The sequence below is a fragment of the Myiozetetes cayanensis genome, unplaced genomic scaffold (assembly GCF_022539395.1).
Source record: "Myiozetetes cayanensis isolate MyiCay16 unplaced genomic scaffold, myiCay2020 scf12, whole genome shotgun sequence".
Classification (NCBI taxonomy): domain Eukaryota; kingdom Metazoa; phylum Chordata; class Aves; order Passeriformes; family Tyrannidae; genus Myiozetetes; species Myiozetetes cayanensis.
In genome coordinates, this window is record NW_026086826.1 from 2,190,049 (window position 1) to 2,202,379 (window position 12,331).

Sequence of the window (12,331 nt, forward strand, 5' to 3'; positions counted from 1 at the left end):
AAAAAAGAAGGGATTTACCCAAACAGAAAAACTTTCTCTGTAGTAAATAAATACTCCAGTAATTCCTTTCTGAGCTCTTATAAATGATATATTGTTTCCTCCCGGAGGAAAAAATATATCAAGAGTTTGGTTCCTGAGAGAAACATTTCAGTCTTGGTTTTAGCCAGGGGAGGGAGAAGGGATATTTTCAGTGCCCTGTTTGGAGTTCTCAACAACCTGTTGGGTGTGTAATTCACAGTAATTCACAGCAGTGTGTTCTCAGGAAAGGCTGCACAGTTAAGCACTTACTTCGTGGTCTCAAGGTTGGATCTTTACTGTAAATCACTCCCTATTCAATTTATTTACATCACTTTCATAGACTTTCTATCATCAAGTTTTTTGTTGGCATAGAAATTGTTCTCAGCAGTGCACCAGTTGAAAAAATGCTGTAGAGTCTTATAGAAAACCTGAGTCAATTAATTAACACTTTGCTGTTATTCCAGATTGAGATTTTTATTTCTTTTCTTTTTAGGCATTTAATCACCACTGAAGAAAGGGAAGTGAGATGCTGGGATCTCTTCACTGTAGCTTGTCTCCAGTGAACACACCTGCTAAGAGGAGCCTGTGGTTTGCAAACTGCAGTCAAGGACAAAAGACCAAACTCCTTTCAGAGACACCCCAGAGTACCTGGGAAAAACTTGTACTTCGAACTTTGGACAAACACTGCATAGCAGATGAAGCTGCATGTTAGAAGATTTCTTTTGATGCAGCCGATTTGTTCATTGTTTTATATTACTTGGTAAATAAAAGCATGTCCAGGAGGGTGGGAGGTGGGAACTGCACCTCAGTTAGAACAGCTCCGTGCCTTCAAGGGCACTCTATGTCATTTTCTCCTCCTTTGCTGCCCAACCCCAAACAAAAAGAAAAAGGTGCATTGTTGACATAAAGAGAATGTCAGTGGTGTGAAAAAGTGAAGGTGGAGGTGAAACAGTAAACTACAATTTGGGTATCTGCCCAAACCTAGAACCCTCTCAGTGTGGACCAGCTGAGAATTTCTGTGTTTCAGCTTTCTGGAGGTTCTGTGGTGTTGGTTTTGTTTGGGTTTGTTTCTGTAGAATACACATTTCTTGAATGTTTATATAATATAGTGATCTTGATCTGCTTGTCTAAGAATGTCCATTCATAACTGCAGTCTGTTGAAGTTAGCAAAGTCCTATCAAATAATATTGTCTAACTTTCTGTGGAAGATTAAAACCTCATTTCTTGTTAATCTTGTTTGTGTGTGAATGAACAAAGTCCCAGTGATCATGACTGTACATTATGTCAATGTATACAAGGGAGCTGAGCTGTCTTTTTTACCCTTTCTTCCTCAGAGGAGAGTTGTAATCAACGTTTCTTTCTGTCATGTTTACAAATAAACACGGGAATAAAAACCAGGATTCTGTTATGTTTGCCTCAAAAACTGGTCACTGAAACATCTGCAGCACTATTTGGGAACAAAACAGGCAGCCGGGAACCTTTGTGAAGCTGAGGGCACCACAAAGTGCAGATACAAAGTGAAAGCTCCTGTCTCTTTGGGGTCACTGAAGGGGTGGCCCCAAATGCACCCTGCCCAAAGGCATTGTCAGAGTGCTGAGAGCCCCCCGTGCAGTCAGGGGGTGGGAGAGCAGCTGTGCTGTCTGGGGCAGAGCTGCACTCACCGCTCCCTGCAGGGCTCGTCTCTCCTGCTGCCGCCGCTGCCGCGCCTGCTGCTCCGCCCGCCGCCTCTGCTGCTCCTGCCGCTGCCGCTCCAGCTCCTCGAACGTCACCCGCAGCTTGCCGGGGGACACAGCCTCGGGGGCGTCACTGCTGCCATCCTCACCCTGTGCGAGGCAATGAGACATTGGGTCTGCAGCCGGTCAATGCCCTTATTCGGGTGGTTTGGGATGGGGGGATTACCGTGACAAACGACAGGAGTTGGGTTTCATTCTTCATCTCTTCCTCCGGGGTCTGTCTCTGTTCTGCTCTCTCCTCTCCTGTGTTCTCACAGTTGATTTTCATCTTCCCAGGTGTCTTGGTGGGTTTCACAGGCACTACTGTAACTAGCAGTGAATCATCCCCTTCCTGTCCAGGCAGATATTTATTATATTTTCAGGGAGCTCGACTTCTAAATAAACTCATTTCTTAATGGAACTGCTGTTGTAAGCTGTGAGCACCAAAGCTTCCAGGAGACTGAGCATCCACCACAAGAATAAATCCCACTGCCTGAGGCACTCACTGCTTTCCTTGTAACAGCTGAGGAGTGTCGAGACTGAGTTATGCTTTCAACACAACTGCTGGGAAACACCTGAATCTCTTTACACATTTCCATTAACTGTTAGTTACAAAAACTGACGGAAAAGGACAGGTGTAATTTGGAACACACAGCAGTTGTAATCACACTCCACCTGCAGTCTGAGCATTTCCCATGCAAAGGACACGCTGGCTGGAACGAGCCAGTGGCTCTGGAGAGCAATCTGTAATTTCTCAGGCACAGTAATCGTTTTCTGAAGGAAGTTACTGATTCAAAGCTGGTTTTACAGCTTGCCAAAATACATTTTACCTTTTTTTGTTGTTGTTTTTTCCACAAAATGCCACGATTAACAGGGACACTGGCAAATAAGTTGAAGTGAATGGATTTTGGGGGGTGTTTTTTTTCTTTCCCAAACTGTAGTAGGAGTGTGATTTTCTTGTGTTAGTGAAAGACAATAGGACTTTGGACCCAGCTTTTTGAAATTAAACATTTATGTTCAAGACTTAAAATCCAAATGGTAAATTATTCAATTTAAAAAAAAAAAAAAAGGTTAACTGAGTGATGTGTTCAAACATCTGTATGTTGTCAGAAGCCCCTTTTAATTTCAAGTTTAAGGCAAAGAGCTTTTAAGATGATTCTTTCCAAAGCCAGAGGACTTAGAGTATCATTACCAGTGAATATTGACATTTTAGATGTTTTTAACTACCCACAAAGCATCCACAGTGCAGGCTCTATTTCAAACTTCAATATATTGATTTCCAGTGCAGACATACAGTTCCATATACTCTAAATATCTGTTAGCTCCTTGGCTGAACTTTAAGTAGGTATTTGTGTGCCCTTTTCGAAGTTTTCCCCACCCAAATTACAATAATAGAACAAAAGTGAATAAAAATGTAGGTGAACATTTCTTTAAAAAAAATCTGATTACCTCAGCTGCTGAGTCAGTCCCCGAATTGGTAAAGTCACCAATCTATTAAATGAGAATTTCACATGATTACATTGCTTTGGCTCTTTGCCTTAAGAGAGTTTGCAAACACAGAACTGGAGATTCTTTCTGTATCAGAGAGATGAAGGCAGCACTTCAATTCAGAGGTGATGATAACCACGCTGAACCTTTGCTGGAATGCTTCAGGTGAGTTTGGCTCGTGGGGGGAGAGGCAAAGTGACATCAAACACCTTGCAGAGAGTGTGCTAAAGCATCTTAGCAGCTCGGGGCTCAACTGAGAAATGGTTTTGAGATGGGCAGTCTTCAGAATTGTGTAAAACACAAAACAACAAAAGCAAACAACGGCAAAACCCACCCAAGCAAACAAAAAAGCAAACAGAAGTAGAGCAAGCCCGGGGAGTGTTTGTGATGTCCGGGGCAGTGTCTACCCCTCAAAAAGCCAAATGTTGTGTATGCCTGGGACATAACTGTCTGGAACTCCACATGGGTGTGTTCTGCCTTGCAGGGGAGATTAAATCTATGGTAGATACATTGCCAGTTAAAAGCACAGCTGTAACAATGTTAAAAGCCTTAGTAGAAAGGACTATCTGAAAACTGCCTCCTGGTTTTCATTTCTCAGAACAAATCCCAACCTGAATCAAGTATGACTGTGGTTTGGTTAAATGGAAATCCACCCGTGTTTTTAGGGTACCATGTGGATGTTCACTCTCACTGCAGCGTTCATAGCACTGCAATCAGCTTGCAAAAGGATTTACTGTGACACCCACTTACTGAATTCTACACAAGACAGAGTTTGCTTTACTGGCATCGACAAAACTTGCAGTCTGTTCATATATATGCAATGATGATTCACTAAGTGGCAGAGGAATAAAAAGTTCTGGATCTTCATGATTTATGATTTTTACTGCATTAATGTCCTCTCATTTTTGTCTGCCAGTGGCATTTTCTTACTGCTTCTTGCTTGCCTCAGTTCGTGTATCACTGAACTGTATTCACTAAGCTGCAAGCAAGAGTTGCCTAAGTAAGGGTTGGGAAAATAAAAGCAATATTTTAAAATTAATTTAGCAAACTCTGTAAACTCTTGTTTGCATAGGACACCGAAATTTGTGCCTGATTCCTACCACATTTTTGCCTCCCTGGTTTCATCTATAACTCAATTTTACAGCTTAACAAAAAGATTTCCTCTAAAGAAGTGAAGAGCCTCTGAACATTATTTCCCACTTCCACCCCACTGAGCATCTCCCACGTAAATCACTACTGTCAGAAATCTTAAGACTGAATCTTTCTGATCAATACAAAACTTCCTTTCGTGGCTATTGCTCCCCACCTCTCCTGACTGCTGTGGTCACATCCACTTACCTCCTGTGCTTTCTTGGCCAGTTCTCTCTGGATTTTTCTTCTCTCAATCAGATCTTGTTCCAGTCTGCGCTTTCTCTCCTCTTCCGTCCTTTTCCTTTCTTCTTCTTGCCTTTGCTTCTCCATTTCTTCAAACTTGCCTTTAACAGTTCCTGGGGGTGTGAAACACATTGATAAATACTTTCATTACTACTTATCTGGTGAATTATGGGGCCTTTAAAGCCTGGCCTCTCTTACCTATTAGTTTTGGGACATAACCTTTTTCTGCTTTGGATGGTTTGGTGTCATCGTCTTCATCAGAAGCCAGCAGCTCTTTCATCTGGTTGATGAAACACAGCAAGTGAACTGTCTTTATAACTTCAATAAAACCCCAATATTACTGAATAGATTTTTCAGATAGAACATCAAATATTCAAAACAACACAAAATATTAGCAAAGAAAATGACCTCCTGCTTTCTCCTGTTCCATTCTCTCTCTCTAACATATTGTTCTTTTCTTCTTTGCTTTTCATCTCTAGATCTCCTTTGATTTCTTTCTTCCCTTGCTTTCTGCATAGCTTCAAATTTGTCCTTCACATCCCCCTTGTGAAGCTTGGGCACATAGGACTTTGGGACGGGTTTAGATGAAGAGAGCAGAATCTTGGTGAAGATAGAGAAGAAATGAAGATAAGAAAAAAAAAAAAGAAAAAGAAAGTTGAAGCAGATGGACAGAAATATTCAGAGAGATCGGATTAGGAAGAATGTGAGAACGTAAAACAGGAGTGCAGTTGGTATCAGGAACTTTGTGCCATGAGCCATCATCAGTTCAGCCATAAATAGCAATAAATGCTAAAATAACCAAAGCAGCATTTAGCATTACATTAAACTTAGGCTAAAAGTAATTGCAAGGAACAGCTGCAAAACTAAGGGTATGAACTGTGTGAATTCTCAGTTATTGTGCCTTTAAACATTAATTACAGATTTATATTGTTGCTTTCAATCACAAGCAGCCACCAAAATCCCCTCTGCCCCCAACACTTAAAACAGAGATCAAGTCATAGATGAATAATCCAATATCTATGGGGGGTTCTGCAACACTTCAACAGCCATATATAGTTTTTCCATAAATAGCAGCATTTCTTAATTTAAAACTTCCAATTACATGTTTAATAACATTTAAACAGAGAATCCCAGCGATTTTGTGTCACAGAGTGCAAAGATTGCAGGACTCTGATACTGACACAGCAAATGCACATTCCTGTGCCAGTGCTGCTCTCTGGGAGCCCAAACAGCAAGAGGAGTTCCCACTTCTCAGAACTGCTGGGAAGTTTTCTCTTTTTACAGTGGTGATGACAGGAATGCTCTCAATAAAGCAAAAATACCGAGAAACCTGGCTGAAAACATGCCATGTTTCATATTTTTTCACCTTTCCCCAGGTGAAATGTTGTCCAGAATTTCCCCACCAACACTGCAAGTTTCTTTTATATTTTGTTGCCTTTATTTTGCCTTCCTCCTGCATGTTTTTCTGATAACAGTAAGGACATAACTCACAGCCTCTATCAAATCTTAGGTTAGTTAAAAATCCCCTTCCACTGTCTTAAAATAACAGCAACAGCAGCAGACTTCCACTATAATCACCTATTACATTTTTTTTTGATAATTACTATTTTTGCAAGCATCAGTAGTAAATTATTGCATGGTTTGACCCCTTTGAAATTGGTACATACCTCGGTTTTCTGTGCAATGTCATTCATGGTTACTGCTTTGTGCTCTGCACCCGGGGTGTTTTAGGATTGCTTTCAGATCCTACCTGAAAGAAACAGTTGTAGTTATATTCCTTCCTTTTTCCTTTTTAAACCATGCTTGGACCATCTTCCTGTAAATAAGGTTGCCCAGGCTGAAATCAGTGTATCACAGTTTCACTTTTGGTCCTTGGAGGCTTTGGAAGGCATGAATAGGTTCTAAGTCTGCCCCAGGAATTAAAAGAACAAGCTTATGATTCACTATTCATGCTCATAACTCCTCTATATAGTCCCAGATATTGGGGTTGAATTTCCACCTAAAAAACAGCAGCTCAGAGCCAAGCTCTGGCTGCCCTGGGGGGGGTTGCAAAACTGCAACCAAGGAAAAGTAACTTCTTAAAGGAAGGGACTGCTCATTTGTGGCTTGGAGGAACTGGAGTCAGGGATTTCACGGTATGGAAGTTCTTAAATTTCCATAATTCTTAGTAGTTCTTAGTTAAATTCTTAGTAGTTCTTATTCTTCGAGTTTTCTAATTCTGAATTAACAAGCAGATTGTGAAGGTGGAAATTTCGATGTGGTTTTAAAAAGAATTAATGGTAAGGGTTCTTTTCATGCAGACTCTTCAAAAACACATTGATGTCACCAATGTCACCAGTTCTGCTGTGGTTGTACAGACTGAGTGGAATTCTGAGAGATCCTGGGATGGGCTTCCAACACCACATGAAAGGAGAGCATCCCTGATTTACAACTCTAAACCCTTCAGATCTGGCTTCAACAGAGATGCTCTGGAGAACACTTGTTGACAAATTAGCACGGACAGTCAACCCCCCCCCAGTCCCAGCTGGAGCTGACAAACACCTCCTTTGCACACAGAGGAATCCAAGGCACTTCAGTTTGTCCCTTGGGAACACAGGAACACAAAATCACCAGGTGGTAGTTCCCACTGGGACTGCCTCAGATTAGCAAGAGCACATTAAACCTCTGTTGAGTCTGGAAAGGCAGAGAATTGCATCAGCACTCCCTGTCTCAGGGTCCCTGCAGGCTCCAGCACACATCTGTGTCCTGGGCAGTGGCTGCAGTCTCTGGAAGCTCCAGCTGACTTCTCACACATCTACTGTGATCGGTGTAACCTTAAAACTGCTTCAAATCTCTTGGCTTCCCCATGTTTCTAAGCAGGTCTTAGGGAGAGTTCTCTGTTCTCTTTTGCTGCTGGTGCAATCCATGCCCTGGAGGAGCCTGGGACATGGAGACCTTGGAGCCTTCACACAGGGCTGGAGCAGAGCAGGAAGTCCCAAGGATAATCTTTCCCTAGAAATTCCATCTCACCTGAACACTCAAGGGAAGGTCACCACTAATCTTCACTGCAGCAACATAACCAATGGATATGGCTTCACCTTAAAGTCATTGGAAAACTGGCCTTTCCAATGCACAATTTATTCTGTGCAATTACTTGTAAGATGTTTATGAGTCAACACTTTGTCTTGAACCTCTCTGATAGCTCCAATTGCCTGAACCCCTTGACAGTGGGATAACAAACCTGACGTTTTCTTTAAAAGTGCAAATGTTGGAAGAAATTTTCCTTGTGGATTCCTGCTGCCCGAGCTTCCAAAACTGTGCCAGTCCAACAGGCTGTTGGCCTGGGAGATGGCAGATCTGTTCCTGCCAGTGGAATTCTGCCATATCTGCTATTACTCTGGGCTACTGCCCAGCTGGTTGGCATCAGCAGCTCTCAATATGCTTGAAGGTTGGCCAGCTGGCTCCGAGGCTGGGCAGGTCATCCCACCTGCAGCTTTGATGCTGAGAGATACGGGTACAGAGCACAGGGCACCGCTGAACACGATAGCAGCCTGCTGGCACTCTGCTCCTCCTGTGCCCATCGCACCTGGAGCAGGACCAGCAGCAGGACCTGCCCTGGGCACCCCTGGGGGCAGAGGAGTCAGTGCCAAGAGGCACAATCCAAAGGGTTTAAGGAAAAAGCAGCACTCCTTGAGTTGGGGCTGGGGTCCCTGTGGCAGTGAGCACTACGTCAAGAACTCCCGACACCTACAAGTCATGGAAGAAGAGTGACTTCCTAACCTGCCAACAGCTCAGCAAAAGTATGCAGTGATAAACTTACCAACCCAAGAAACCTTGACCTACTAATTCCCTTCTGAGATGAACCAGTTATCGTTTTAATTTGGGTGTATATACAGATACAGGAAGAATTTTCCCCCAGAGCTCATCTAACAGAAGTGATGCTTATTCTTTGAGGCAACACGTAGAGATATCTCATAAACTATTTTGCCTCCTATTATGAAGCTTAAGATCCAGTCTCATCTTTTATTTCCCAAGATCAACACACCTCAGGAGAAGCTGTAAGAGCTCCTTATTGAAGCTTCCCACTCAAAAAACAAAAAAAAAATCTCAAAATGAAAATTTAATACAAAACCAATAATGCATAGGAAACTAGGTAACAGATTGGAAATATTCTGTAAAAATAAATAAAATCAGTGTTTTCAAGTATCTTGTTTGCTGTAAATGATAAGCAGCCACCTCTGATATGATCTGATATGAAAAGTGCTGTTTTGATCACAGCACTTTTTCAGTTTTTTATGCAGCCTCCCTAAAACCTTACTTTAGGTAAAATAAAGTGAACACCAAAAAAAAAAAGCCAAAACATTACGGGGACACAGGTTTGATGGCTCACAAGTCCTAAAATTCATCTCCTTAAATTTAATTAATTTCCATTTCTGAAAGGAGGTCAGAGTCCTCAATTCATTTAAAAAAAAAAAAGTGCAGCTTTAACCAGATTAAAAAAAAAAACAGACTTCCCATAAATAATAAAATTCCCTTCCTTTAAAAAAAACCCTTGATTTTCAGAGGTGTGATTAACATCCTCACACGAGACACAAAATCCCAGCATCTCCCTGAACTGCACACTAACTCTTTACAGCAGGAATATGGAACCAGGGCTCTCCAAGAGGTGCAGTTCCTCCGGGCTGCCTCCTTTTGGGAGGCCCCTGCTCTCCTGCTGGCTCCTGGCAGTTATAAATAAGCCCCTGGTGGCACTAAGTTACGTTTCCCATCTGTCCCCCCTTTGTGATCTGCTTGCAGGGAGGACTCCGTTATATAAGAAAACCACAGTGTCAGAGCTGGAAACTCACTGCTCTCACTGAGGAGAGGAACACACGGTGTTAAAATATTAAACAAAATGTTAAACAGAACGGGGAAGAGGAGGGGAAATGTCCCTCACTCCTGCCCTTGCCATAGCTGATCTGGAATGACACCACCAGTTGTTGTGCTAAATTACAGACTGAAGTAGATGCTAAAATTAACGTGCACAGGGGAAGATCCTGAGCTGGCATAAGCTGTCAGCTCCACTGAAGCCAGTGAGTTATGACAATCAGCACCAGCTGTCTAAACTTCGCATTTTCTATAATACAAGTGCAAAACTACCTGCACTTCCTTGTGTTTCCCTCGCTAAGTCTTGGTAATTAAAGACCAGAATGTTTACCAGCTACTGACCCAGCTAATTCAATCTCATGCACAACCTTTTCCTCAGTCTTTGAATTTATCACACTTCAACGTTTATTGAGAGTCTCATATTGTAAATAGTCCTTATAGATATGGTGTTACCTGTAAAATCATATTTAATATAGGGGATGCCTGTGTTTCTTTATGTCACTATAAACTGCAACAGTGCCACACGGTCCAGCTGTTAAAAAAATTAAATCACCCCTGTCTGTAGAAAAGTTAATTTCTTACTCTCTTCTTATTGTTATGGGGTCCATAATGTTAAGGCTCCAGAGCAAACACAGTGGGGGATGAGAGAGCACTCTGTTAAGGGGGAAATCCTGCTGGGATCTTCTGGCCCATGACTTCATATTCCACGATATCTGCTCATCCTGATTACAGGTGGCAGTAAATTGTGAACTGAAGTCCCCAACAGAAAAATCAGCATATTTTGCCCCATACTATAATTCCTTCATCCCCAGCTGTGTCACAGCAGCTGAGGACCCACAGTGTGATTTCAGCTCTGCTCTTGTTGCCTTCACTGCCAGGACTTCAGAGATTAAGGTACTGAAACAAGGGATAAAATACTGGACATGAAGCGCTGATCTAAGAGATCAGGTCTCTTAAGACCTGAGATCTAAGGTTAAGAGTACTATGTTATCTACCACACCGCTACTTGCTGATTAATTTTCGAATGAACGCGTTTCATTAACCATGCTTATTGCATTAACAGAAGTCCTTATTTACCCAAAACAAACATGATAATAAATAGTTCGTAAGCTGTCACAGAAGCCCAATATTTTCTTCCAACCCACGCTGTCTTACAGCCATCCCCTCAGAGCGAAGCGGAAAACCACACCGACCAAAACTGAACTCCTCTGAAGAGCGGAGACACGCGCTGTGCGAAAATCGGGCATTTACGGGATTTTAAAGTGGCTCTTACGGACCGCACAGCCCCGACGAGCCGCCCGCACCGCTCACCCCGCGCTCTCCGCCCATCGCGGCCGGCCGGGATGGCCCGATGCGGGTCCCCCGCTCCGCCGGGGACACAACCCCCGCTGCGGGGCTGCGGTTAAACTGCTGCGGGTCCACCCGCCGGGCCCGGACCGTGAGGGAGCCCGGGCCGTGAGGGGGGCCCGGGCCGTGAGGGGAGCCCGGGCCGTGAGGGGCCCGGACCGTGAGGCGCCCGACCGTGCGCGCGCCCGGGCCGTGCGGCGAGCCACCCGCGCGGCGCTGCCCGGCGGCTGCCCGCCTCGGCTGCGGCGACACCGCCCCGGCGCTGCCCGCGGCTGCCGCCTCAGCCCGGGGTCCCGCCTCACCCCGGGGTCCCTCCCCAGCCCGGGATCCCTCCCCAGCCCGGGATCCCTCCCCGGCAGCCCCGCGGTGCGAAGCGGCCGCTGCCCCCAGCCCCGAGGCTGTGCTCGGCCTGGGGGCGCCGCGCGGGGCTGTGAGGGGGCGGCGGGAGGAGACGGCGGGTCCGGCCGAGGGAGCGGGGACAGCGGGGCGGGCTGCGGGGCGGGGGAGCGGAGCGGGGCGGGGGAGCCGAGCCCGCGGAGCCCCGAGGCGGCGGCGGAGCCGCTCTTACCTGCGCCTGCCCGCGCTGCGGCTCGGGGCGCTCCGGGCGGGCTGCGCTGCCGAGCGCCCCTTGGCTGCCGCCGCCGCCGCCGCCGCCGCAAGTTTCCATAAAAGTCGCGGCGCGCGCCCGCATTCCAGGCGAGCCCCGCGCCGCGGCAGCTGCCCCGGCCCCGCCGAGCCCAGCCCAGCCCCGCGCCCGCCGCGCTGCCAGACCCCCCTGCGGGCAGCAGGCTAATTTGGGGCTGGAAGCGGTGCGGAGCTATAAATAACCGGGGCGGCTGGCCCTGCCGCAGGGCAGCGGGCGGGAGGGGGCACCGGGACCCGCAGCCCCCGGCCCTGCCCGCCCCGCTCCGGCGCTCCGCGGCTTTCCTCGGCCCCGTCCCGGAGATCCCGCACCCACCGCAGCCCCCCGGCCCGGCCCGGCCCGGCCCGTCCCGCGGGGAGGTTTCATACCTACGGCCCTCAGGTCCCGGGTCGGTTCATGGCACATGGAGAGCGATCAACTAATAATAGCAGTGTGACAGCGCTGGTGGAGCGGGATGGAGTCTCCCGAGCGCCAGACTGCGAGAGGCAGATGCGGTGGCTCAAAGCAGCGCCTTTCTCTGGGAACTTCACAAGGCAGTGGCAGAACGTGGTTTTATTACATCTGAATACATTCCTTTTCCTGCTTAAAAATGACTTGTTCCCTACGTGTTCAACTGCGAGGTCTCCAGTGCAGAACTTTATTCTTCCTATCTCTCTTGTATTGTGTCTGGAGCTTGACTTTCAGCTGGATTATAAACATAAGACAATAACCACGCGACCTCAGGCTGTGCAGACCTAAACAACGGCCACTGAAGTTAAGACAAAACATATCTGGCTTTTGAAGGGCAGCACAGGAACTCTGCCCCAGTGCCACCCTCGGAGGAGCTGCACTGAAGCAAAGGCAGGGCCACCAGGGCTCTCAGTGACCCCACACTTGTTCAAACTGGACAGCCCCAAGAGCTGTT

At 46.1% G+C, this 12,331-nt stretch overlaps 2 protein-coding genes across 16 annotated transcripts in view; one reads left to right on the forward strand and one right to left on the reverse strand.

Moving 5' to 3' along the window:
* Positions 1–1,426, forward strand: part of FUBP1 (far upstream element binding protein 1) — a 26,862-nt gene extending 25,436 nt beyond the window's left edge. For both annotated transcript variants that reach the window (XR_007627772.1, XM_050307224.1), the window contains one exon: positions 512–1,426. Coding sequence is in view for 1 of the 2 variants with exons in the window: in XM_050307224.1 (XP_050163181.1) it covers positions 512–529 (18 nt within the window). In the remaining variant the exon portion in view is untranslated. The remainder of the gene's footprint in view (positions 1–511) is intronic.
* The window catches only part of NEXN (nexilin F-actin binding protein), an 18,904-nt gene extending 6,677 nt beyond the window's left edge, over positions 1–12,227 (reverse strand). Inside the window, exons 1-8 of one of the 14 annotated variants that reach the window (XM_050307228.1) lie at positions 11,796–12,227; positions 6,260–6,342; positions 5,001–5,192; positions 4,791–4,872; positions 4,557–4,705; positions 3,180–3,221; positions 1,918–2,082; positions 1,680–1,841 (exon numbers count right to left, since the gene is read on the reverse strand). In XM_050307228.1, coding sequence (XP_050163185.1) covers positions 1,680–1,841; positions 1,918–2,082; positions 3,180–3,221; positions 4,557–4,705; positions 4,791–4,872; positions 5,001–5,192; positions 6,260–6,286 — 819 coding nt within the window. In that variant the 5' untranslated portion in view covers positions 6,287–6,342; positions 11,796–12,227. Of the gene's footprint in view, positions 1–1,679; positions 1,842–1,917; positions 2,083–3,179; positions 3,222–4,556; positions 4,706–4,790; positions 4,873–5,000; positions 5,193–6,259; positions 6,343–10,514; positions 10,530–10,582; positions 10,602–10,748; positions 10,765–11,352; positions 11,487–11,795 lie in introns of those variants that run through there. The other 13 variants (XM_050307233.1, XM_050307227.1, XM_050307232.1 and 10 more) reach the window with 13 other exon arrangements.
* Between the last annotated feature and the right edge of the window lie 104 nt (positions 12,228–12,331).